General features: G+C 37.8%; 1 protein-coding gene across 2 annotated transcripts; it reads left to right on the top strand.

Annotated features, from left to right (window-relative positions):
* On the top strand, window positions 1-26,421 carry RAP1B (RAP1B, member of RAS oncogene family). Of its 2 annotated transcripts, none has more exons than XM_031055531.1 (8): window positions 1-173; window positions 14,362-14,446; window positions 15,791-15,859; window positions 18,611-18,667; window positions 19,757-19,897; window positions 21,645-21,788; window positions 23,554-23,669; window positions 25,126-26,421. In XM_031055531.1, exons 2-7 carry the CDS (start codon window positions 14,390-14,392, stop codon window positions 23,638-23,640), a joined length of 555 nt encoding a protein of 184 aa, XP_030911391.1. In that variant the 5' UTR covers window positions 1-173; window positions 14,362-14,389; the 3' UTR covers window positions 23,641-23,669; window positions 25,126-26,421. The 2 variants fall into 2 exon arrangements, with proteins under 2 accessions (XP_030911391.1, XP_030911392.1); XM_031055532.1 differs by lacking the exon at window positions 1-173 and adding an exon at window positions 2,245-2,266.
* Window positions 26,422-27,614: the final 1,193 nt, after the last annotated feature.

The raw sequence follows: 27,614 nt of genomic DNA, 5'->3' as shown, positions 1-27,614 counted from the left end.
TGTCCTATTTTTCCCACTCACAGTCTCTGTTTCTGAAAGCTAACCAATTGTGCCTTCACTTTTTTTTATGTCTGCAGTGAAGAAAAGTTTCTTAAAAGCATACTTCGTATATCAGGAGGAAGCAAAAAAATCAGTACCACCACGTCTCTGTCAAGGATGAGCTGCAGACACTTGTGAGTTATCTATGTGGAGTTCAGAGGGGACGTACAGGAGATAGAAGGAGAACCTGTCACTAGGAGTGGCACTTCAGGACCACAGAAGTGAAAGTAGTTTTGGTAATTGCAGAGTCAGACCAGCTACTTTGATTTTTAATTTTTTTTAGCAGTTTCATGTATGGTCAGTATTTTTTATTTGAGATGAATATTGGACTGCATTGCAACCCAGATAACAGTGATTGTTAAGTTGTGAAACTGTACAATCCCTGTTTGCAGTTAATCAAATTTCTATAACACTTGGTCTAATACTTCTCCTAGAAGTGATTTGTTAGAAGACTAGTGGAAAGTTGCAAACTGTTGCAGAAGGGTGAATTGGAATGTGGAGCAGAAGTAATCTCCATTGACGTGGAAGTTACCTAAAAATCCTACTCTCTGCAATACAGTGTTTAGGACTAGATTGATTTATTTATCAGATGACAATTACTGTTGCTACTGAGTTGTGGAAATGTTCAAAGCCAGGCTGGATGGGGCCCTGAGCTGCCTCATCTAGGGGGTGGTATCACTGTCTGTGCCTGGCAGAACTACATCATCTCTTAGGTCCCTTTCTACTCAAGCCATTCTGTGTGCCTGGCTGTGTCCAGGTGCGTGCGGGGACAGCCCAACAACTTACAGGAACCTCTGTCACTAATCTTGTACACATGAAGCAGTTATGGGGGGTTGTTAGAATTTGTAAGATGCTGTCAGTAACTCTCCTGTGATCTTTCACTGTGAAGCTACCTACAAGGTAACATTCTGATGTACTAATTGACCCATAAACGTAGCCTACTTGGCTTCATATGATTGTGTTTTGGATAAAATATTGCTGAAGGATTTTCTTTTGGTTGGGAGAGTGTGTAAATTAATACAGCTTGGCAAAATCTTGACTCTTGTACTTCTGGAGTTATATTTATATAGTTAGTATGAATAAGGATGTATCATACTGTCTTTTTGTGACTCTTCTGACTTGTTTAAAATGGAGATTTGATGGGCAGTAGACATTCTGTGAGTCTGGTGATTTTATTCCTATTCAGGAATATTTGTTATTTAGTGTCTGTTGTTTATATTGGTAGAAGCATACAGAAAATGCAATGTTGTCTTCATGGGTTTTATGATGAGGAGTGTCAAAAATGAGTTTGTGGCAAATGTGAACTCTCCTTCAGAATTCTTAGAAATATAATACCAATCCATGGATGAATTTCCAAGGCGGTTTTATATCAACAAGTTCGAGATGCCTTGGACTTGTGTTTTCTTGAGCTGTTATGTTCAAAAATCTTACCCTCTACCAAGATAAGTTATTTCAGAATGTGCCATGCTTCTAGAAAGTGATGCCAAATTGTCATCAAATTGTCACTTGGTAGAATCAAAGAGACTGTAGTAGTCCTATGGCATCAAGGAGCACTGAAGAGGCAAGAATAGCTGACTGTCATGCTGGAGAACATCACTCTTCCATTTTTCTGATATATCTTTTTTGACTTAGTAGCAGATTAGATGAGATTTCACCAGAGACCCCCTGGCACTTAATCTCTGTGGGCATTGGGTAGGTTTGGAGACAAATAGGGAGAAGCTGTAATACTATAATAAGCAAGCACTTGTAGCTAGTTTTTTTCTGGATGCTTGGTCTTCAAATGTTCTTACTTTTGGTGTACAATTTTCTACTTGCTTTTAAATCTGAACACTAGAGAGGGAAGCAAGCATTTCTGAATTACAGCTATGTATACCTGTACTTACTGTATGTCCTTATTTTATTGTTACTTTTTCACCTTTCTTCATATTTGAGCTGCAATTTTTGTTTGCTTATATTTTTAATAATCCTCTGGTTTTTTGTCCTGATCTCCTTAAACCTTTTATTTCAGGAATTGCCCAAAGCTAAATTGAGGTTCAACCAGAGATCTTGCATAGAAAACTCAAGTGTGGTAGCTGAAATTCCACGAAGACTGAGGAGTCGAAAATGAGGTTTTACAATTAAGGGCTTTAGGCTGCTGTGTATGCTTGTGTTTGGCATCCTTTTGATCTGTGTGTTGCTTTTCATCAAACTCTTAAGAGTAATCTCAGAAGAAGAGTGCTGTATTAATGTAAGTACAAATTAGAGTGACAAAGTAAGAATATTTCATGTGGAGCCTGGAACAGAAAGATCTAGTAGGTTGTCCGGTTTTATGCTTGAAGAACAAAAAAGTCCTGAAGTCCTCCTTTTCTGCTGGAAATCTGGGTCCTGGTTAGCCAGGAAACAGGAGAAGAAGCACCATTAAGTGCATGTTAGTTTGAACATAATTAAGCTGCAGTAACCAATATTTTGAACAATGTGCGGTCTTGCTAACTAGTTCTGCTTCTAGCCAGAGGCAGGATCTTAAGATCCAGTTTGCAAAAACGTTTTTCAGAGACAAATATGTTAATTTAAAAATATTTGTATTTACAGTAATGCAATTCTTTTGTTACTTAATCTTATTGTGAGACTATTTTTTAAATAAGCTGCAAGTTTCACAGGGGAAACCTGAAGCCTCTTTTCTGAGCTGAATGCTGAATCTGCTGTGGTGGAAGTGAAAATAAGGAGTCACAGGTTTGCCTACAGAAGGTTGAAGGCACAGATCACAAGAACCTAAAGAGAGCAAACATTTGGTAAACTGCAGGCACCTTAAGCAATGTAGGGATGAAAGACTGGTTTCCTGAAGGGTAAACTTACTTCCCTGGGACAGTCAGGGCAGACTGAAAAGTCATTCTTCTGCTTGGGTTTTGCCCCAAATACAGATTGTTTTGAGATGCTTGTATTTAACTTGCTGAAAGTAGAACTCCTGAGTGAAGGATTAAGGATGTAGTGGTGATGCTCATTCAAGCGCTGTGGTGATTGTGATTGTCATAGCGTAAATAATAGATGACTCTTAGAAGACAGACATGTAGATTTTGTTTAGAAAGGTCTGCCCATCCAAAACTCTAGAGTCAATTTTACATTTCAGTAACCTTTGGACATCTTCTGTTACCTTATCAATGTGTTTGATTTGTTGTGGGTTGACCCTGGGTGGACATCAGGTGCCCACCAAAGCTGCTCTATCACTCCCCTTCTCAACTATATGGGATAGTGTATTGGGTTTGCATGGCGAAGGTTTGGTAGCATGTAGGCTATAGGGCTTCATCTTCTGTGAGAAGCTGCTAGGAGCTTCTTCTGTGCCTGGCGGATCCAGTCCCTGATCGCTCCAAAGATGAATGTGCCACTTGTCAAAACTTGACCAATTAGAAATGGTGGTAATGCCTCTGTGATAACAGATTTAGGAAGAAGAAAGAAAAAAGTTACTGCATATTTGTAATTGCAGCCAGAGAAGAGCAGGGTGAGAACATGTGAGAGGAACAACTCCGCAGACACTGAGGTCAGTAGAGAAAGAGGGGCAGGAGGTGCTCCAGGCACCAAAGCTGGGATTCCTCTGCAGCCTGTGGTGCAGCCCATGGGGATGCAGCTGTGCCCCTGCAGCCCACGGAGGACCGTGAGGATGCAGAGATCCACCTGCAGCCTGTGGAGGACACCCACACCAGAGCAGGTGGATTCCTGAGAGGAGACTGTGAACCCATGGGAGGCCTGTGCTGAAGCAGGCTCCTGGCAGGGACCTGCAGACTGATGGAGGGAAGAGCCCCACACTAGAGGAGTGCCCTGGTAGAACTTGTGATCCTATGGGGGACCAATGCTGGAGCAGCCTGTCCTTGAAGGACTGCACCCCATGGGAGTGATCCATGCTGCAGCAGTTTGAGGGGTTCTGTTGCCCATGGAATGGACTCATATTGCAGCCATTTGCAGAGAACTGTTGTTAGTGCGATGGACTCACATTGGAGTAATTCGTGGTGAACTATTTCCTGTGGGAGAGACCCCGTGTTGGAGCTGGGGAAGGACTCCTCTCCCTGAGCAATGGGAGAAAGAGCCTGTGATGAACTGACCATAACCCCCATTCCCTTCTCCCTGTGCTGCTGGGGAAGAAGGTAAAACTTAGGAAGGAGGGAGGGGTGAGGGGGAGGTGTTTTAAGGTCTTACTTTACATCTCATTATACTGCTCTGATTTTGTTAGTAATAAATTCAGTTAATATCTCTAATTCCAGCCTTTTTTGCCTCCAATTGGATTTGTTGAGTGATCTCTTCTGGTCCTTACCTCAACTCATGAACCTTTCATTATATTTTCTCTCCCTTGTCCAGGGCAGAGAATTGTGGTAAAGAGTCTTTGGTGGGTGCCTGGCATCCAGCCAGGGTCAACTCACTGCAGATAGAAAAAACACAGCACAAGGCTTGTGGGTCAAGATAAGGACAGGGAAGGCTGCTTGCCAGTTGTTGTCATGGGGATAAAATAGTTGTCAGCTTGGGGAAATCAGTTTAATTTATTGCAAATCATATAGGATAGGATAATGAGAAATAAACCCAAATCTTAGTGACACCTTCTTCCCAGGCTGAACTTAGCTCCTAAATTTTCTGCTACCTCTCCCTTAGAGGCACAGTGGGGTAGGAAATGGGGGCTACAGTCAATAGCATGTACATGTTGTCTCTGCTGCTCCTTCCTCAGTAGGACTCCACACACTCCCTACTCCAGTGTGGGGTCTCTCCCATGGGAGATAGTCCTTCACAAACTTCTCCAGTGGCAGTCCCTTCTAGGGGTGCAGTCCTTCAAGAACAAACTATTCCAGCATTCCCATAGTGTTACAGTCTCCAGGTGTTTAGCTACTCTGGCCTGGGCTCCGTGGGCTGCCAATGGATCTCTGCTCCACTGTGCAATTCCGTGGGCTGCAGTGGGACAGCCTGTCCCACCGTGGGCTGCAGGCAAATCTCTGCACGGGCACCTGCAGTACCTCCTCCCCCTCCTACTTTGCTTCACTTTGGTGTCTGCAGAGTTGTTGCTCTTGCATATTCTCACTCCTTTCTCTGCTGCTGTTGTTCCCCTAACAGTTGACCCCTCCAACCCTCTTCTTAAATATGTTGTTCAATAGGTGCTGCTGTTACTGATGGACTCAGCTTTGGCCTGCAGTGGGTCTGTCCTGGAGCCTATCTGGCACTGGAGATGGGGGAAGCTTCTGGCAGCTTCTCACAGAAGCCACCTAGCTAACAAAACATTGCCATGCAAACCAAATACAATTTGACTTCTAGCAAAGTGAGTCTTGAGGTATGACAGGTTTCTCCAGAAAATGGCAAGCTTTAAAGATGCAGAGGAACCAAGAATTACGGTCTAAATATGAACAAGAGTGATCTTAAGAAGATTCAAATAGAATCTTGTGGAGACTTGATTAAACAAGTTTAATCCTCATTAATTTGGTAACTCAGTACTAAAGATCTAGTCCATGTAATTGAAAGTGGTGTGGGGATGAGTGTAATTCAGATTCATTTGGTTAAAATTATTCAGTTTTTTGTGTAGGTGTCCTCATGGGAGAGGATATGAGCTCAGGCTTGCAAGTGTGAATTGCTTACCTTTGGGGTTATGCTCCTAACTCAGATCTTTCACCTCTTGAAAATTTGTGGCCCATTAAATGAGAGTTCTGGGGGTGCTAAGGTGCATGAGCCACTCACAGAGCAGGTGTAGAGCTATGGCAGTTCACAGCTTTGCATGCACATATTAGCTAGAACTTGTTTTTATGAGGACTGTTGGTTTGTTTTTTGGGTTGGATTTGTTTTGTTGGTTGGGGATTTTGGCAGGGGACAAGGGGATGGGGAATTGTTTTAGTGGGTGAGATTTTTTCTGTGGGGTTTAGTTTTAATTGGTTGAACATTTTTTGTGTTTGGGGTTTTTCTTAAATACCCTCTTCTGAAGCTTGTAGCAACTTAACAGTTGCCTAAAGAGCAACCAAGGGCAGAGGTGTGAAGGTCAGTGTCTACAGTTTACAGTTGTCATCTTCTAGTTAAGGTTTGCTTGTGCGTTGGACATTGTCTGCGGAGCAACCATCCCTAGGTTCAAAGTGGTACTGCCTTGCTGCCAGAAAGAGAACAGGATTTTTTTTTTTTGCTCAGGTTTCACCCTCTTCCATTAAGCGTTTCAGACCCTTTAGAAGCTCGTGTTCATTAGTGGATTCAGCTAATGAAGTTAATTGTGAAAAGAAGCAGTTAAGGTTGAACCTCTGTCATTGCACAAGTAGCAAAACCATGTAGCAGAAAATAGTGGTTGTTGCTGGGTGTCAGTGTATGCCTTTGTCAGGTTACCCTCAGAAAGATGTCTGAAGCTGTAACAAAAGAACCATTGGTGAAAATAGGTGTAATTTGAGTGACTTTCAGTGAGGTTTGTTGCTCATGTTCAAATACCATGTTTCTCTTAGGGAAGTATTAGGAAGTATTGAGAGTTAAAACAGACGTGAGTTACAATTACTTGAGACTTTGCTGGTATGGTTCAGTTATCATGAAAGAGATAATTTTATTCCTGTTAATGAATGCTAGTAGTGAATAGTCGCAATTTGCATAGAATCAGTGTCTTTTCAACAGATAAAACTTCTAATCTTAATTAAAATGACATATGGGAATTTGTAAGACTTCTCTCTGGCTACCAACCTGATTAGTAATAGAATTACTGTAAATTGTACTGCAGAAGGATACTTTGTACATAAAGGGCCTACACTAGCTGGATTTAAATGGCCAGTAACAAAACATCATATAATGATGAAGGAAATCTTTATATCTGTGCCTTGATGATGTGTTAGTAATCTAAACAAACCTGAATAAAACCCAAACTTCCTATAGTGAAGATAGTACAAGTAATGATACATTGGCATGCAAGCTCTGGTGTTGCCAGGGGTATATATATAATGTGTATGTTATGGAGAAAAATAGAGGAGAGGCAAAAGGTGATCCTGGAATTGCAGTTAAACCTAGCATTGGCTTATGTCTGTAGAAGGAAACCTGATACCAGACTTTACTAGTTCAGCAGCCAGTGTCACAATCAAAGTAGAGTTAGGATTGCCAGATATTAAGCAGATACCAGATGGAATTTGAGACTAGGTCTTGCTTCTGAAAGAGAAATTAAGATGCCTTTTCCAAAGAAGAGTATCTTAAGCCAGCTGGCAAGCCTTAAGTAACTTTCAAACTGCACTTAAAAAAGAAATATCTTAACTCTGAAAACTTGCATGCCTTACTTGTAGTCCTGCTGGGTATTACCTTGTTTTGAAGCTTGAAAGATAAAATTTAGTGTAACAATTATGGGGACAAACAAATAGTTACATCTGCTCTTAATCAGAAGCATGCATATCAGGTAATGTTATGTATACTACAATGTGGCAATCCATTAACTTGGAAAAATTGTAGAGCTAAATACTGATCCTTCTCTGTAATGACAGCAGAGCCAAATTCACAGCATCAAATTGCTGTCTCAGTTCTCAGAACTTGCTTTATGGTTGAATATCTAGCTTATGCATAGCAAGATATTGTAACATAGTAATTATGCATTCTCTTAATTTAATATACTTATAGTATTTTTAAAAATCTCTGTGTTGTTTCTGTTTATTGCCTGCCTGGATTTTCTTTGCAAGCATAAAAATTACTTGCAATTCAGCTTGTCCAGGAATTCCGAGGTTATAATTTTAACTGTAAGTCTGACTGGTAGGGTGCTCACAAACAATTTTCCTAGGGGATGGTGCCTATTTGACGGGAATAGGGAGAAAATGTAGATCGTGGCAAACAGCCACAAAACCTAAGAATATACCTGATAAATGTTACAAATTACTGTTGAAACTTAAATAGATACTATAGCATAGGCTTTGTAAAGTACTCCACATTTGAATTGACACATTAGAATTTTTGCACAAAGTTGAAACTTTAACTCAGTAAGTGTTGAAGCATAGCATATTCTTAGTAACATAAGAATGTTCGTTACATCACTTGCTTTGAAAATGCTTTTTATATTTTGCATGAATCTACTGCAAGTTGCATATGATTGCTAGTCTCTCACATCAGGAAACTTTCATCTTGAGATATCAGGGACTTTAGGCAGGCAGCTTTTACCCTTACAACATCCAATAAATTTATGTTCAAATTTAAGATCTAGCTGGGAGTTAACTTTGGCTTAAGAAAAAAAAATCTGATTTTATTCAGCTGTGCCAATTATAGACAGTGGAACTAGTCTCACAAGGTCAGATGCAGTTAGCTGCTTTTGCAGAAATGGTCCCTGTGTGCAGTATTAATCAAGGTAGCTCCCTTCAGTGGAAGGAGGAAAACTTGGTTAAGCTTTCTCTGTGTAAGTGTCCCTGTGGGCTTTTCAAGGAGCAGGTTAAACCTTAGTGCCATGTTTGTGCTGCAGTAGCTTGTTCTCAGGCCTCTGGCTGTTTCTCAGGTGGTCAGTATGATTTCATGTCACTGAATAAGCTCAACCACCTAGCCAGCTTTTTGAAAATCCTCTAAAGGTTGTCTGACATCAGTTAAAATATTTGAACATAATTGAAGAGCTATTTTTGTTCAGGAAAAATTACAGTATTAATGCCCAAAAGATACTAGCTGTTCAACTGATGAAATACATTGTCAAGACCAGAAACTATCAAAAGCAGATAAAAACTAGAAATAAAAATTGCATTTAGCTTTGTTTACTGAACAGTTGGTAGCTGTACTTACAGGAATCTTGAGTATGAAAGTCTTTATTAGATCCCGATCAGCTTTTCAGAACTGGTTTCTGAATAATGTTTTTTATGAATTTTTATAAATGTGTCAAAGTCAGCTCTGGAGTAGTTTAATTTCTCTTTTATTAGAGGTACACTTACCCTGTTGAGTAAGGGTTATCTGAATTGCTTTAACTTATAAAGCCTCTAAAAGTTGGTGAAAATGAACAGGCTTCCACTTTGGGCTATGTTGTCAAAGTTCTGCTTATGCGCTGAAATTGTTCCAGAGAGGGGGAACCCTCTTCAGAGTTGAGAGATAAGAATTTAGGACATCTCACATGTAAGTGTTTGGGGAATACTAAGAGCAGCACACATCATCTCTTAATTAGTTGTTTACCTGAAATGAAGGTTCTAAACCAGGAGATTAAAAGCATAGTGGAATCTGGGATGGTTTGGCCATCTGTGACTATTGCAGTCTCAGAAATGGGAAACATCTCTGAAAAGACATAATCCTCTGAGTTTGGCTGGTCCTGTGACTGAACTAGTGCTATTTTTCCAAATATCTGACCATTGTTATCATGTTTTGTCACACAGCTAGTATCCCCTTTCTGAGAAAAAGATTGGATTTTTTTTTCCTTGGCTTCTAATTGTAAGCAGGTAAACCAGTCAGTTAATTTGTTTCATCTGTCTGTCTAGTGTTTGACTCTTTTTTTTTCTCATGCAAATATTTGGGATTAATTTAGGAGTGCTGTTCTCAAGGTGATTCTAACAAAGTCTCTTTTCCACAGAGGTAAATACTCTGAGGCAAAAGTATTAGGAAAATTTTAGTGAAAACAGTGCAACCAAAATGTCAGGGTCTGAACAAGAATCATGCTGTCTATGAAGCGCTAAATAATCATGATCCCTTCTGAAAATGATAAGACTTCTTGGAGGGCCAGTTTATTTAATTCCACACCTGAACAACTAGTTCACATAAGCAAGTCCTGGGGATATCTTCAAGTAAGTGACTGTACTTAGTTCATGTCTTCAGCCTGGGGCTGAGGTCCACTTACAGCTTCATATGGCTTAATATCACTTGAAAAAAATAGGATTATTAGCTTTCCCATCACTTAAATAACAAAGTTCAATCAGAACCCAAAATTTGAAACTGAAGGAATTGAAAGACAACTAAATAAAAAATAAAAAACCCACCCCACTTTCACAATTGTCACATCAAGCCCAATTACCAATGATTATGAATTTCCTTGAATTCTTCATTGAGTGGTTGCTTTTTAGAAAAGCTTTACAAACAGTAAGTGTGCAGGTTTTTTTTCCATTCACCTCTATAGTAAGGTTATTTATTCCTCAGCTTCCTTAGCATCATCTTTGGTTTGCATTTTTCTGGAGACATGCTTCGAGAAACTATTGAAGAAAATGTCCAGGAGGCACTTTTTCCTGGTTTATCTGAGAAGGACAGAAACAGAAAGCAAGTTCCATGTTTACAGTCCTTGTCAGATATGAAACTTTTGAAATGCTGCATTTTCAGTGACTTGTCCTGGTTAACCTTTCTTTCTTCTGTTCTAATGGGTTTATTCAAAGATATGCTGCTCGTCCTTCAGAGACAATCTTTACTGGGAAAAGTGTCCGTGTGCATATCAAGTGTGTGCATGTGCTCTTGTAGTTCATCAAGTACTTTAATTTTAAGTATGCCATGAAGAAGTAGAATTAATCAGTTAGCTTAATGCATTCATTAGTACATTCTGCACTAATGGACTAAGTACAAAAGGTAATATGAACAGACTAGTGAGAGAGGCACAGATACAGTGATTTTATGGAGTTACGTCTCAGGAAGTATGGAAGACAGTTCCTGGGGTGTCACTGGCAGCTAATGGAGGCAGTCTAGAATTTAGCTCTGTACTTTTGTAAGATTGTATTAGACAGCATTAGAATCAATTTTGTGATAGTGCTGTTTTTTAAAGAGTAGCTTCCCTCATTTTTTCTAGCTAAATCTTGCATTAGGCATCTCCACAGTTCAGTTATGTCAGATATATCTGTGCATATAAATACTCAACTCAGCTGTTAGAAGGCAGTACCTGCTCAAACTAAATTAAAAAAAAGGTCTTATTTTTTGCATGCTTCCTATCTTCTTGCACTTTAGCCTCTGCATAGGGGCTATGGTTGACAGTATTTTCCTGCCTGAAGATAGGGGAATGGAAAAATGAAAAAGCAAAGGAAAGTTGGCGTTTCTCTCCCTTCTGCAGATCAGTCACCTTATAGGTAGACAACCTTTAAAGCAAAATTTCTCCCTTAAAATAAACTCCATTAAATGAAGAGGGGGATTCAAACAAGTTACTTGTTATATTTGCTAGGAATAAGTTTAAACTTACTTCGATTTAACTGTTGGGTGGTTGGGTAGATACATCTCAAGTGTCCAATAAATCTGGGTACATCCTGCCTATCTCTTGCTCTCATATCCTAGTATCTTTATTTCTGTTATGCCTGTTCAAGTATAATCATTTTGTATCCCCAAAGTGATCTGGGGACTACAGACAGATACTGTTGTTGTACTTGACCCTAACTTATTGTACAAATGCCAGCCAGACACTGTGTTTTATGGCTTAAACTTCCTCTTTTAGACTTTGCCTTCTGCTTTTTCCCTCACTCATTTGTCATTGAGTTAAAAGGAAATCTTGTTGACATCCAGATGAATCTGGATACATTATTAGTTCCAGAGTCAAGCATTGTATCAACTGAAAAATAAAGTGAGAGCATGCTTGAGATTTAGGATGCCAGCAGATTCTACAAGTTCCGATATGGAAAAATAGGTTTGATCAAGAGCAGAGCTAGGTCAGGTTAGCTGGGAATTGTTGGAAAGTCAAGTTCAGGAAGGATCAGAGCCGAAGGTGAGTCTGAGGCATGCTTGCAGCCATCAGGCATAGTGGTCAATGAAAAAGTATGTGCTAGGCTTTAACAATATCAAATAGTGTGCCAGACTGCAGTGTCCTGCATGATCCAGTGGCTTCTTGGATGAGGAGGCAAAGACCTGCAAGCAGGAAAATTTTCTTAGGAAAGCTCTTTTAGCTAGGAGTTGAAGTTTTCTTTTCTGTTAGAAAACAGTAAGAGAAAGGTGGAGTGACATCAGTACTGTTGCTCAAAGGCAGTGGGGTGGTAGATGTAAGTGGCAGCAGACTATAAGCAGGGAGCAGGTGCTCTGCTGCCTGCCATGTTAGGGATGTCCAGGTTGGCTTTCTTAAACTGTTTTAGAGAATACATTCGTGTTCCATTCCAAGGTGGCATCAGTGCAGGCATCAGTGCAGGGATGCCAAGCTACCTCTATGCTATATTAAACATTACTGCATGCTCTTGGTGAGTTAAAGAGTAACTGTACAAATGACAAAAAAGTGTCATGGGGAAAGAAGTTAGTATTTGTATTGTCCGTTGCTTGAATTTGGAGGGAAGGTCAGAGAAATGTTTAACTTCTACTGCAGTATGGCTCTGTCCTCAAAGATCTTAAAAAGCTTTTTACTTAGGTGTTCATTGATTAAGAAGATTGCCTAACCACACTGTAATACCATATTATATATGCTTTGTGTGCCACCACTTCAAGCAGGAAAATCAGCTCCAGAATGTTGTACAGTGATTGGATATTTAGGGTTGAACTTTCAAATCTGGATGCTGAAAGAAGCTTCAGCTTGCATTAAATTCGTGAATTGCTGTTTCAGAGCCAAAAATGAAATTGGCAGTCTCTCACTAAAACCAAGTTAGTTTATTTCAGGATTTGGAATTGTAGATCATTGAGTAAGAAAAAGTCAGAAATAACTTAAAACCGATATCTGGTACCTGCTGCTGAAGTTCTGCTACTTTTAAACTACTGTCAGCCTTCATTATTGATATCTCCATATTTAGTTGTTAACTTCAGTCTGAGGACTGAAAAATTCAGCCTAAACTTTTAGAAGAAAAGACAAAGAAATTGCTGCAGTTCACCCAGATTACTGTACTGGGATTTCCTCTATGCTCACTATGTTTTTGTCATTCTAGTGATACCCTTATAAAAATAAAAGGATAACTGAATGTTTGTTTTAAATAAATTACAATAATGTAGTTATAGGCTTAACTTGTCATGAGTTTGAGAGGTGCCTTTCAGGACAGTTGGAAACAATAGTGTTTATGGAAAGACTGGACAATTTACAGATTTTTGGATCTAACAGCATTTACAGTGGTGCAAAACAGATTAAACTTGCGGTGTGAATGGTTCTCATGATCTGTGTTTGCAAAAAATTCTGCTGGGAGGGAAATAGTTTTTTAAGTCAGGAGTGAAAAGATGTCCTATTAGGTGGGAAAATCACCAAAGAGTCTCAAAATGTATTGGTAATGGAAGCCTTTGGAGACATCTCTTTTGCTGGACATCAGGTCAGTTATTTCCTTTAGGCTTTCTTCTTGTGTTCTTTTTGTGAGGGACAGTTTAGATAATTGAAAGATTATGCATTTGCAAGAATATACAGGACCTCGTCTCTTGATTTCTCTGTCTTCTGAGAATCGGTAGATTTAATCGGTGATGGTAAGGGCAGGACTCTACCATGGTGGTTTAATTTCTGTGTAAATCATCTTAGCATTTTGTGCTCAACACCTAACAGATGGTATTTCAGAAATTTCAGAGATACTGTCAAATTACTGCTGATGAGAAGAGTGTTTCTTACCTTACTTTCCCAGCGCTTACCTTTTACAAGCACCTGAGTTGGATCCTTACACTTTCCCTTTTCCCTGGCCTGTAGATTATTCATTAGCTGGGGAGGGTTTCATCTTTCTTTGGGGGTGGAGAGGGGAGAAAACGGGTAACTCAATCTCATAAGTGCTAGAGTCCGTGCAGGAAAGGAGCTGAGACCTTCCTCAGGAAAGCAGTAACAGTCCTGCTAGCTCATTGCCAGCCGGACTGCAAGAGGTGGGGTGGGATTTTGAGTGCTATGAACCAAAGACATGTCCCAAAATCTGTGGCCTTGTTTTGGTTTTATGGGTCAGTTTCCAACAAAGATGAGCATACAGATCCCATAGTTTGCTGTTGGTAGCCACGCCAGCTAGTGAAGCAGATCTAGCTTGTATAAGAGGTGTAGTCTCAAAATACTATTTTAGTTGCTTCCGCTTACTCATTAAATAAGTCATAATAAATCTAGTGGAACATTAAACAGTTTTCAGACTAGGGAAGGGATTTTTTTTGGAAAGTGATTTCTGGGATCATGCTGTTCTTTTTGAGAAGTGTTTGTTTGCTGGGAAGGGGAGATTTTAATTTTCTTGTAAAAGTCTCTCTGCTTCTTTGTTTAGTGCTTAAGTGTTTCAGAATGATAAAATTCATGCTTAAAATTCATGCTATCTCCTCTTGGATAATTATTTCTTATGAATAGTAACTGTTAGCTTTAGTATAGTAGGGTTTATTTGATATTTATGGGAGAACCAGTAATGAGGTAGAGAAAATACTTTATCTGATGGTTTGCGGCATTTTACTGTGGCTGCGTTAAGAGTTGATAGTTAGAAAAAAAACTGCTGTATTAAAGAAGTTAACTAAGGAACTTTTATCAAACCCTGCTTAGTGAACTGGATTGTGGTGTCATTATTGTACTTCCTGCATATAGGTCAAATTTTAATCAGACTGGTGTTTTGTGTGTTTCAGGTATTGAGGGTGATTTATCTCTTGCATCATGCGTGAATACAAGCTAGTGGTTCTTGGTTCTGGAGGTGTTGGAAAGTCTGCTCTGGTAAGTATGAGGCAGTTCAAGTATGTTTTTTTTTAGGCTTATTGTATTTTTTCTCTCTAATTCACTCTTCACTAATGTACATTTCTTTATGTAAGTGTGCACAAATAAATGTAAGTAATGCCCAGTGAGGCATCATGGCCAGTAGGTAGATCCTTTACTGGGTGCATCTGCATCCATTGGTGCATACTCACAGGCTGCTGTTGTATGGGTTTGGTTGATGGTGCTTGATCAGTCTCATGCAGTGAGGTGCAGAGCTGCAGCATTATGGGGGTGTCTGGTTTCAACAGATAAACTAGCTATCAGTCTGTGGGAAATCAAGCTCCTCTGTGACTCTCTCAAAGGATATGAACTAGCTTGCCCCTCTAAGTCCTGTCTCTAGAAAGTTGTTCAGGTTGCTGTTTGCGTAGTGTTTTTAGCACTAATATTTTTATGCAGATAGAAATATAGGTTTGCATGTTGGCGGGTAGCTTAGTGTGTTTGCTGTGTCCTTTCTGTGAGAGTAGGTATATACCTGTGGCAGGTAGATGATTAAAATGCATGAGCTCTTTTATTTACAATTAAATGATTACAGAATGTTTTAGTCTGACCTAGCCTAGAATTGAAAAAGTTCACAAAATATGATATTCTTAGCCCACCTAAGAACTTTGCATCTTTCTGTTTAATTGTGCACCTTACCATAAAGTAAGCTCCAGAGCTTACCCACTCCCCTGAGTAAGAAGTATTCTCTTGTGCAGCAGTTCATAAAGAAAAACTTAAATCATGTTAGAGTGGGAAATAGCATTTTCGTTCACCTTTGAATTCTTTATCTCACTGCAGCATTTCTGGATTTGAATGTGCCTGCTCTGGCTTGGCCATTGAGTCTTAAGTTCCATTTGACTTGTGCTAAAAACGTCCTTTGTGCTAGGTACACAGGAACAGCCTACTGAGTGTAGTTAAGACTAGTGAAAGCTGGCAGTTGTTTTTTGACTAATTCCTGTGCTGGCAAATAAGTAGCAGAAAATGAAGTAGTTCTAAATACAAATGTAAAAGCTGTGCAGCTGTATTGTATCCTGGTCAACTAGAAACTAATACTGATTTTAAGAGTTAGGCAAACCTTAAATTGATGCATCCTTTAATTCTTACCTTCCATGTGGTGGTGGATAAAGGAAAGTATAGCATTGCTTCATATAACAGTTAAATAGGCATAACTTTCCATTGTTTCTTACAATTATAGTTATGACAATTGTTTGATTTGCTTTAAAAATGTTATGGATAACAGAGTATATACCTAGAACAGTGATTTGTGTACAATGTTTACAAAATGTCGCTATGTAAGAGAATCTTACAAGAGCTTTTGTGTTGCAGACTGTACAGTTTGTTCAAGGAATATTTGTTGAAAAATACGATCCTACGATAGAGGACTCCTACAGAAAGGTATATACAAAAGATGTCTCTAGCGTTAGACACTTAAAGCTGTAATACATATTGTCAAATATTTCACTGCTTGAAAATGGGTATGCCATATTAAACCAGGTAACAAGTTTGAAATATAAATGTTCTCCTAAAGTTTGCTTAAAAGAAATAATTCAAGACTAACATTTTAACATTTAAGCATAATATCTTGCTGGCTAGTCTGTAAAAAATAGTTATTTCATTGTCAGAGTTGGGAACAGAGATTGCAAAAAAATATTTTAAAAATTACCACTTCTCAATTTTATAATATTTATAAATTTTATATATTATTAGTTTGTTTGTGTGTTAATATTTCCAGGTAGATTTGGTCTTGGAGGTACAATGCTGCTTTGCTACTAGAAAAATAGCTAAAAACAACTTCACACCCTTAGAACACTGGCATCTATCATACTGTACACATAACAATTTAAATGATAGCTAGATATGCTTCCATTAGATGGGTTGTTGTTTTATTAATAAGTTAACACAAACCTGTCATAAATGAACGAGCATTTACAGCAAGTGACCTGTTAGTTTCTCTCTTCCTGTCATCAGCATGACAGGCTGAAAGGTCTGATTCTGCTTGCATCATCTTGAATCTCCATATTGCTCACTCTTCAGTTTCACCTGAGACCACGATTAAGATTCCAGACTAAGATAATTTATACCAAAGTGCTACCATTAACCATTTAGTGCAAGAGATAAGTTTTTGGCTGTGTCAGTTTCTTAATCTATCTGTCTTTTTTAGCTGAATTACTTTTCATATGTATTAATACTCTGTTGTTGCTCATCGTGCGGCCACAAAAATGTTGGTGTCTATACAAGGGAGGCAAGATGCACAAGCCCTAGCTGAGAATGAGCAAACTGCAAGACCTCCTCCTTCAGCACTGAGCAACATTTGTATCGGTGAATTAACAACTGTTGCAGCCTACAGTCACCAGAATATTTCCTGAACAGAATAGGAATTAGTGAGAACAAAATAATCATTTCAAACCTCTTTTCTTTGACCTTATAGAAACTGTATGTTAGAAAAACCCAAGGCCATCTTAACTATGGGGGCTTCCAGTCAAAGCTAGAACTGTTATTAAAGACACAATAGCAGAACCAAATTCTATGTTGACACTTTTTCTGTATTAGAGAAGCAGGAATTTTTGACCATATCTCAGTGTTTAGTGCAGGACTTTGCCGGGTCAAGCCCAGTAAATTACTCCAAAAAACATTCACAGGCTGATCTAAAGTAAAGTGTTTCCTTTGTTATATATTTACATTCTTTAGGTCATAGTAGAATCATGATGTTTGCTGAGTGAATTGTTCCAAAGACTGTTTCCATGGAGCCTAAAAAAGTAATGCCATCTTAAGAAATTTTGCAGTTTGCTAACTACATTTTTTTTTTGTTTTGCTGCTAAAAAAGATTTATACTATTCCTTTCAGGTTTGTTCCTGAAATAACTAGTAATAACTCTGGGTATCCTTCTTTTCAAATCAGCCAGATTGCTGAAGTCTTGCTAAAGTCTGGACAACATTTTATGTAGTCATTTTCACCTTCTCACTGTTGGTTACAATTCTAACTTGCTTCTTGCCTTCACAATATATTTGGTTTGGCAGTTGAAATTCTATGCCATTTTGTTAAATGTAATTTTATAATATTAAAAGTTGAGAGGATGTGACTTGTCCATCTAAATAATTGAGCTTGAAGTCTTGAAACTTTATGCCTTGGTTTACTCTCCAAATATTTCTTCTTAAAGTTAATAAATGCTGCTTAATTAGCTGAATAACTTCAGCAACAATACCTGTTAAAATAGTGATTTTTAATTTTTTTTTATTTTTAAGGAATCACAATCCATAGGGGACAGGGGGGAGGTGTGAGAGGAGGGGAAATACTCCTCTTCCCTGTCCCCAGCTCAAATCTAGTTGCAGAAGAACAGCTGCAAATTAAACTAGTGACAGTGCATAAATGGAGAAGACGTAATCTGTTAATTAGGAATTTTACATGCAAATGGAAACAAGGGAAATTTACCAGTAGCTTGAAAGAAAAAAAAAACCAAAAACAAAATTAAAATGTGGTTAGTCTGCTTGAAACAGCTTGAGGGCACTTCCATGTCCTTTGCTACCCTCAGGGCCAATTCTTTGAGGTTATGTCCAGTAGATATAGGAGCTCTGGAATGAATACAGCAATTCTTCTGTCTTTTTAAACCTTCCATTCTTTGCAAACTTTTCTAAGCCGGGTCAGTTTTCTAATTAGTGTTCCTAAAGGCTTGTTTTGGGGACACCACTTTTAGTGGTGGCTGTTTAATTGTTTGCTGTGTACTACTTGCTCTCTTGTAGATGTAAATTACTATTAAATGAGCCTTACTATGCCAGTCTAGTTTTCTGGCTTTCACTTGTACTTTTCTTTCAATCTGTGATGATCCCTGAAACAAGTGGAAATTAGATGTGCTAGTTGCTGATAACCATCATTACAAATTTAGCAGCCTCCTTTTAAATAATCAAAAATCCCTAATCACTTTGCAAAGTGGTAGTTGGCTGCTGACACTGCATTTGAAAATGTCACTGGGACTCTTTGAAAGGCTTCTTCCTGCTGTTTTCAAAGTGTATATCCAAACAATCTTCTTAAGCCATTATGTTGCTTTATGCATTATGAATTTACTTATAAAAAAATCACACAATTTCTGATGTCTTTGGAGGGGAGAGTTGCAAGGGGACAAATTATAACCATATCTTTCTCTCTTGACAGCAAGTTGAAGTAGATGCACAACAGTGTATGCTTGAAATCTTAGATACTGCAGGAACGGTATGTAAAGAACAACTTTCCTAAATACTGATAATACAGTGTGTTCTAAAGTAAACTTGAGTATCACAGCAGAAAATTAATTGCAAGCTTCCCATGAGCTCATATTCTGTAACAGGGGAAAGAAATAGAGCATTTTTAAAGAGATTGTGCTCTTGTTTTAAGTTTGTTGCCCAGAAAAAAATTAGGACCCACTGGCCACTGCGATTTGATTTCTGTTGCTGTACAGAATACATGCTTTCTTCTGATGTCCTTTTTCTTTTGTGTGTGAGATGTGCTGTGACATTGGGATAAAAATAGTATTGCTTCCGTCAGCTTATAGGAGCTCAAAGCACAGGGGTTATGCTGACCCTTTGCATAGTGGTCAGGTTTTGCTCTGACTAGTTCCAATATTACTGAAACCAGTAATTTCCTTTATTGATTCCAATGAGTTTAAGCTCAAGATTCTTGGAGTTTAACATGTGTTCTCTGAAGTGTGGCAGTAATCTGGTACAATAATAACTTATTTAAATTCCCTATTAGATTAATACTCTGTAAATATACAGTAAGATGGAGTGGCTGTTTCTAGCAATAAATGGCACTTTTCATCTGACATACAGCAAGGGACAGGGAGTGATTGATCAGGCACCACATAGCCAAGTCGCCAATGGGAAAGAGGCACGTGCCATTCTACAGTTGTATTGGTAAGAGTGCACCAGTGAGTCTTTTTATGCAATATCATAGTTGGTCCTGAAGTCATGGAAATGTGACAAGTCTATTGAGTGTCTCCATCCTCTAGTCCATCTCCTTGAAAATTAATGTAGAATTTACCATAGAAAATTTCCTAGACTACAAAATTGGGTGTGAAAAGGGATGCATTCACTTTATGATCTATTTTAAGGAACTATCAGGATATGGAGAAAATGTTGGTGTGTTAGGAGAGGTTCAGGAGCAGTTTAGCTTCTGTAACCTACAGATTACAGTGTACCTTCTACTGTACTTCTCTCCAGTGAAATTACTCTAGTTTCTCTAAACTAGACCTAAAGTTTGTAGCAGTTTGTGCAAGTAAAATGCAAATTGAGTGCAACATCTCTGTCTTTTTTGTAATTGCAGGAACAGTTTACAGCGATGAGAGATCTATACATGAAAAATGGACAAGGTTTTGCATTAGTATATTCCATCACAGCTCAGTCTACATTTAATGATTTACAGGATCTAAGAGAACAGATTCTTCGAGTCAAAGACACTGATGATGTAAGATCTCTAAAAATATTTAATACTTAAAGTTTTCCTTAGCATGTTGCAGTGTACACACTGTGGTCAGGTGGTCTCCAAGTTTTAAATTAAGATGTATGAACCAGTAGATGCATAGAACAGAAATGCAACTCTTAAGGTAAACTGGAGAAATGTAACTTGTCATGTGTTATATGGAGAATTGTTTAATCTTCATTTAAAATACCTTAATTGAAACTGGGTATAACTTTATTCATTAGACTGCAGCAAGCATTTCTAAAGCAGCTATTGTTGCCTCAATTACTATGAGTGAAGTTTTCTACTCAGTAACCCTACTGTTTATGGTATTTTAAAAGCATAAAATTTAAAGTTGTAACCTTAAAACTTGCATGTTATGTAGCTTTTATATTTTGTCTGTCTGCTTGCAATTAAGTTCAGTCACCCTATTTCCACACAATTTCTATTATGCATCTCTTAGCATTATTAAAGATATAAAGTGAGGTTAAAACATTATATTTTATCAATTATTAAAAGAACCTTACAGCACTTGGAGGAAGTGTATGCTTGGTCCCCTAATAAAGGAAAAGAAGTATTTCAAATGTGAAAACATGAGTATAAGAGTGTGTTTTTAACAGAAACACCTTGTAGCTTTTAGCCTTCAGGCAGGAAAACTACTTTATTGAAGAAAAAAATAAGCAATAAACAGTTTAGAAGCATGATCATGTCATTTAAACTGTGTTTATGCAAACTTTGATAACTTTGATACATTCCTTACTGCATGTATCTGCATAGGCTTCTGCTGTCAGCAGACACAGAATATATTAACCATTTCAGGGAAGCGCATTAAGACATTTTTAATACAAACCACTTTGCACTTCCTTGACCATAAACACTTGCATGTCTTGCCTATGTTCAGCTGATTTCTTCTTGAAGTAATTTATTACCCATTACCACAAATGTATCTCAGAAGGTTAATATTTAAGTTTCCCATCCACAACCTACCAAGTTACAGCCTTCTTTACCATGAAATTAGTTTTGTACAATAAAATCAAGATAAATATCATGATATTTAAAATCTTACTTCGTGTGTTATATTTACACTGATTAGTAGCATTTTGGAGGTATTTCCTTAGAACTGTATTTTTTCAGAAGACACTGCTCAGTCCTGAAAGGCATTCCATAGTATCAGGAAAAAGATATTAAGCTTCAAGTTGCAAATTCAGTTTCCATCAGAATTCACAGAAAAAGTTTTTCTTACGCCCAAACTTAGGCATGACTTGCTTTCTTAGTGCGGGGAAATTAAATGGTCAAAATATTGTAAACCTTTTTTCAGCACTTGAATCTGTGAGGACTTTAGCTATGTCCTTAAATTAGTAAAAGAAACAAAGGGGGGGAAAAATAGATGATGCTGTTTTCTTGCTACAAAGGTCAATTCAGCATTTTCTGTAGCTGAGAATGCTGGTAAGGTAGCATGTTCCTTTTCTCTGTGTGCTGTAGCTTGCTAATAAGAACTGTGTGCTATGCTGAGAGTAGGGGAATGGTGAAAGGAGCTTTAGCATCCTTCGTCATGCTACCCGGGACAGGTCACTGTTTCCAAATTTTGGAATTTGTAAGAATCATTATAACAGAGCTTGATTATTCTGAAAATCAGAATCCTCTAAGGAATCAGATGGCTTTTAGGTGTGCATTTACACTGTGCCGCTATAAAATTTTAGTAGTTTTATAGCATTGAATTGGCATTGAATGCTGGCATTGAATTGTTTTTTAGGTGCCTATGATTCTGGTTGGCAATAAGTGTGACTTGGAAGATGAAAGAGTTGTGGGAAAGGAACAAGGTCAGAACCTAGCAAGGCAATGGAATAACTGTGCATTCTTAGAGTCTTCTGCAAAATCAAAGATAAATGTTAACGAGGTAAGACATTTTACCTGTGATGGGGAGAGGTGTCGGGGTAGAAGAATGGGACACTGTCCTGATAACTGTTTACTGTTTGTCAAGGAAAAACTAACAAAATCATGAAATAATATTCACTACAATGGACAAAACTGTACCCTACTGATATGAGATGTTTATGTTAAGGGATGTATTTAGCTTTGACATGGAATTTTTTTCAAATTATATTGATTTAAATGTAATTAGTGTAATTTTCAAATTATCTTTGTAATAATGTAGGGTAAATATTTCTCTCATGTTCCATTCCTTAGTTGCTACAATCTCTTATCAATTGAGATTGTACTGCTAGACTTCTTTTTTTAAAGACCTTTAAGAGAGTTAAGTCACTAAAACTACTTGATTTAAGTTACTCAGTGTTAACACTACTTGAGATGGTAAATAGAAAAACTGCTGAATGTTTTGTTAAAATTAGCTGCTCTGTAAAGTAGAAGGGATGCAAAAGCCTCTCTACTATATATCTACTTGTTTATTTAACAAATGCATGAATTTTGGGAATTTGCCATAATGCATGCCTTTTTATCCAGTGGGGGATGCCAGCATGAGGAAAGGGATACAAAAAATTGGGAAAACGAATCTGTGTTAGTATTTACATTTCTGGAACAGCTTGAATTTTATGATAAATCCTACAGTTCATTAGATCATCTGGAAAACATTGTTGGCAGCATCAGTGAAGTTGAAAGGGCCTCTGTGCTAGACTTGCAAGTAATCAAAACAGTATGGTGGTTTTAGCACAGCTGATTTTTAAAATAAGTAATATGTGTTTAATTAGGTGGGAATTTCTGGAAGCCACTGACTTTTAAAAAAAGTTGAATTAATCACCGTAACTGTATAAAAGCCATACATTCAATAAACTAGAACTTCCAGCAAATACTATAAGCCCTTGTTAGAACATTTGCTGCTTTGCAGCCAGTGCTTAAGAAAGTGCCAGGATGGCTTTAGCAGGAGGGCTTGCTTAGTTTATGAGATGTAGAAGTAATTGGAGCAATGTCAATTATGAATGAAACAGATGCTGTTGAAACATTGTGTGTTGATTTGTTTTACATTAGCCTTTCAAAAAATCATGTTCTCGTTAGAATTCTAGGAGACTCAAAGTGTGAGAGTCCCATAAATGAGTTACTTTTCTAGGAAATTTTATGCTTCTGTCATGCTGTAGGTCTAGACAGGTGGAATTAGTTCTTTAGACTTCAGTATTTTTTAAGTTTCTGGAAAAGCATGATCTCATTCAAATACAAGAGACTGTTACTGGACTGTTACCGTTACTGAATATATAGTGTATGTGAGTTACCATGAAAAATGTATAGTTAAAACTTACTAGAATTTTCTTTAAAAAAATATCCTAAGAGTGATTTGAGTTAGAAGAAAGCTGTGACCTCCTTCTTGACCTTACTGCTAAACTGCAAAGTAATACTATACAGTAGTTGATCACTGTGGCATTTTTCATGTGAGTTCAGATGAGTTTGACCCAGAGATTAAATAGCTGTGGGTTATAGATGCCTTTTCAGTTTGCTTCATTGAAACTGTAGCACCCTTGGCAGACAATTATCTTAAGCAAGAAAAAAAGACAACCAACCAGTTATTAACTAAGTATACAATTTATAGCTTTGTGGTAACTAAATATTTTCAGGGGTTCTTGAATATGTGAGTGTATTATGTGTGAAAATTCAAGGCTTAAGATTTTAAGAGAAGCCTCCTAATATCCATAATCAACTGATTTCTGTCTTTTCAGATCTTTTATGACCTTGTGCGACAAATTAACAGAAAAACTCCAGTGCCTGGAAAAGCACGCAAAAAGTCATCATGTCAGCTACTTTAATGCATAGCTGTACTGTAGCTCTGAGCCAGGTAAACATTTTAAATTTTCTGTGCATTATGGCTATTCAAAACAAGCAAAGCAACAGCTAAAATACCCTAAACAGCTCTGGTAGCTGTTGATGCAGAACAGTGTTGAAAATTCTTGATTAACATTATCATAGAAATGTTTAATGGTCTTCCTTTTGCCATTTCAAAGTCAGAACTACAAATATGTGCAAGACATACTGTTCACACTATTCTGGGGGGCTTTTTCTCAATTGGCTTTTTCTACCAATTTGAGCTTTTGGTAGAGCTCAAACTAACAATGTTTCCTCTCATATTTCAAAGCTTTTGGAAACATGGTTTTCTCTTTTAAGCCTGATAAAATCTACTGCAAAAGCTCAGTTATCTGGAATGCACACAGTACAATATTGTAGTTTGCATGGTGGTGTCTCTTTCTGCTTTGAACTCCTGCATATGCTTGTGTGATGTCATAGGAATTTAGCTTCCTTTCTTGAGACTGTGCCTATTTTGGAGGCTAAATGGTAATTAGTATATTTGGATAAGAAAGGTGAAGTGATCATTGTAACACTCCAAATAATTCACCTGAAGCTATTGGTTACTAGACCAATTTCTTACTTGTTTGCAGTTGGCTAAATTTCTGCATGACTTAATATGTGCACAAAGAATGGTGCTGAAGGATAAAGCAAGCTCCAGCCTGCTCTTTAAACAAGCTTTCCAGAAGTTAGTCAGGAGGCATGGACTTTTTTTTCTGCAAATTTTTGGGGGGTTTCTGGGCAGGTTATTTTCCTCTTTCTATCTCCAAGCCTTAGTATGAGCAGAGGTCTGTCTTGATTGACCTGACATCATCAAAGTTGGCTATTACCTCCCTTTCTTTCAGTGTTACTGAGCATAGAGTGGTGCAGTTACTTCAGTGCTGTGATCCATTATTTTGTCATCCAGGTGACCTATTGGATATACTGAAGGATCCTAGTAGGACAGCTCACTGTCAGAAATTGTAGGCTTTTTATTCATAATCAGGTTGTGCCATGCATAACTCTTTCTTGGTATATTAGAACCTCCTCAGTTTGAACAACTTAGATCAGTTAAAAGTAAAACTAAGAGGGTTCCAAAAGCATTACTGAGGGTGGCAGAAATGGTCGCTCCATTTCCTTAACAGGACTTTTGATTCAAGAGCTTTGATCCTTCAGTAGTGTTTGTTTTCAAAGCCATGGGAACTGTCATGCTGTAAGCAAAACTAGTCCCATCAATCAAATATTACTTCCACAGTGCAGCCTGGATTCGTCTATGTATCCTAATCCAGTTAGGATAGTAATTGAGATAGTGTGTTATTTGTATGTGTACAGTAGGAAGTGTATGATTAGAGAAGTGTTAAGGTTATTTTCTGTTTGACAAGAACTTTGCTAGTTCCTGCTGTAGCTGTTTTAATTAAAGAACAAGGACAAATAGTTGTTACTAATGCTAATCCCTTGTTTTGTTGTTACAGGTCTGAAGAACTGTTGCCCAATTCAACAGTGCCAGCATTCCAACTTTATTAAACCTACCAACATCTTAAATGGACTTTCCTGTGGTGGTACCCTTTAAGAAATGGATGAAAGCTACATCAGTTTGCACATTCTATCACTTTCCAGTGTCATGAGAGATTTTTACTTCTAAATATTCTGTGTATGCAACTGGTAAAACCAGAGCCTACATCCAGTATTACTGATAAGAGACATTGTTCATCCACCAATGTTGTACATGTATGAAAACTGTGTACTGTATACTTCAACAATCCCCACTTTCTATTGGAGAGTACAATAATGTAAATCCTAAAAGCACCACTATTTTAGCATAATAAAAGAAAGTCCAAAGAGCTCCTATATAGACTACTCCAGATAACTTTGCTTCATCGGTATTTGTAGCTTATTGTAACTTTTTTAAAGAAATACAGGATCATCATCATCATCATCGTATTGTACAAAAGCGCTTTGATTAACACAACGGCTATATAGTTTTTTAATTTTAGGAAAAACCTGTGGAGACAGTGACCTAGTCTTTAAGAGTCCTTTCAGTATAACGTCTGACTAAAGACATGGCCTTTAATATCTGTTGGGAAGGAAATGTCCAGACTTTTCAACCTTTTATTGTATGTTTCCTTTTCCTTGTTTACATAGGGAACAATGTTTATAGTTGTGTGTACAGTGGGGGTCTACAACAAGAAGTGTATATTTTAAAACAATTTTTTAATGATTTAACAATTTTTTGTAAATCATTTTTGGGCTTCTGCAGCTGTAGATTCTCACTGTGAATTCCCTTGCTTGCTCATGCATAAGTGTATTTGCAATACCAAATATACAGGTTTAGTACTTTTGCCTGTTAGTGATTGTTTTACATGTGTAACGTTTTGGTTGAGATGTTAAATGGTGGAAGAGTACTGTGGATGTGAATGTGGGAAGTAATTTTAATCATGTGTAATTGGTCACAGGGCCTAAGTTGCAGTAATTAACTTTTGCTGATTTATTTAACAATGCCTTGTTGCTTTGTATGCATTAACGTTTGGGTGTAAAGATTGTGTGTATATCCAACAGGGAGCCACAGTATTTAAATTGACCAACCTAATGTTACAACTGCTTGGAGGTGGCCAAATGTAAACTAAAAGCCTTAATTAAAGTGGTGCAATTTTGTATGACTTAGCATCAGTAGTTCAATAAATTTGGATTGCCATGCAAGGGCTTGCATTACAGTTATACTACTTGAATGTTTTGTGTTTTAGTAGTGCTAGTAAATATTGATTTTTAAATCTCTTGCACAGTGCAGATTCATACGTCTTAGGATGAAGAGGAGCCCCTATGTCTTTGTTTTCTGACAAATACATGCCATAGATATTTATTCTAATAGTATCCCATGTGTTACTGTGAATGAATTTCTGACTGAATGAAATTCCATTTATTTCTGGACTTGGAATATGCCAAGCTCTAACAAAAGGAAACGTCTAACAAAAAAATACCTGTCTTCAAAGGCTACACCATCAGTGGCTGTTTTGGATGCTTGAAAATATGTTGCCTGTTATTTTCCTCCTTTCCAGGGAGAATTAATTGTTTAAATTTACTTAGTCCAGCAAAAAAAAAAAATTATCTTGGGAGACAGAATGATTTTTCTGCATGATACCTGCATGAACAAAACCTTATTTGTTTGGTTTTAAAGAAATCTGCAGAAGAGCATTCTTGCAGTACGGAGCGTAGAATTTTGCCAATTTGAAATCCCTGTTAATAGTGTTGGACTGAAGAGTGGAATGCATGGACTGTAGATGATTTCCTGATCTTGGCTGTGCTGCTGGAAATTTATGCCACACCCAAATCCTTGGTACCTCCTGTTTCTCTGGCACAGAATTATCAGAGAGCTTGTTCTAATTCATTCCTGCAAATTCAATCAGATTAGTTTAGCTAATACTGGTAAGCTTTGTGATAGTTTATGTTGCCCCAAGTGAATTAAGAAGCCCATCTGATCCTTCCTGCTGGTAGTTTCATCAGTCATCACTATTGTTTAATGTAGGTAATATACTTCTACTGTGCAGAGACAGATTTAAGATTGAAATTCTTTTTCATTTATCATTAGAAATCTTAAGATGTGATAATCCCCATCCTGCTTGGTCCCCAGAGTAAGGAGACAGGAGCACTAGATGCCCTAGTTCTTTTTTCACGAGGTACTTACCTTCTTTGGTGAATTTTTCTTCCCTTCATTTCCAACCTCTGCTTATTCAGGGCTTGTAACACTTTTATGTCCTGGCTGTCCTTTTATTGGTCCTTCTAATGTGTTTCTTTTCCAGGCAGCTGTACAGATAGCATTGGGTGGGAGTAAGAGAAAATTCTTCTGAGAACATCATAGAAGGGGCCTTGGTCTGGTCTTGGTGTCCAGCCAAAGAATACTGTTGACAGGGAAGATCAGGCTTTGTCCTGAAAAGCTCTGTACTGAAGCATTCTTGGTGGTTCTGTT

The sequence above is a fragment of the Geospiza fortis genome, unplaced genomic scaffold, assembly GCF_000277835.1.
Source record: "Geospiza fortis unplaced genomic scaffold, GeoFor_1.0 scaffold166, whole genome shotgun sequence".
Classification (NCBI taxonomy): Eukaryota; Metazoa; Chordata; class Aves; order Passeriformes; family Thraupidae; genus Geospiza; species Geospiza fortis.
The sequence above is the reverse complement of the archived record's forward strand: the minus strand, read 5'-3'. Positions and strand labels throughout refer to the sequence as shown.

Bases quoted from the DNA above. Each gene is read 5' to 3' on its own strand.
- RAP1B (XM_031055531.1), top strand. From the start codon at position 14,390: ATGCGTGAATACAAGCTAGTGGTTCTTGGTTCTGGAGGTGTTGGAAAG. The intron at 14,447-15,790 runs GTAAGTATGAGG...TTTGTGTTGCAG, and splicing joins GTGTTGGAAAGTCTGCTCTG to ACTGTACAGTTTGTTCAAGG. The intron at 19,898-21,644 runs GTAAGATCTCTA...ATTGTTTTTTAG, and splicing joins GAGTCAAAGACACTGATGAT to GTGCCTATGATTCTGGTTGG.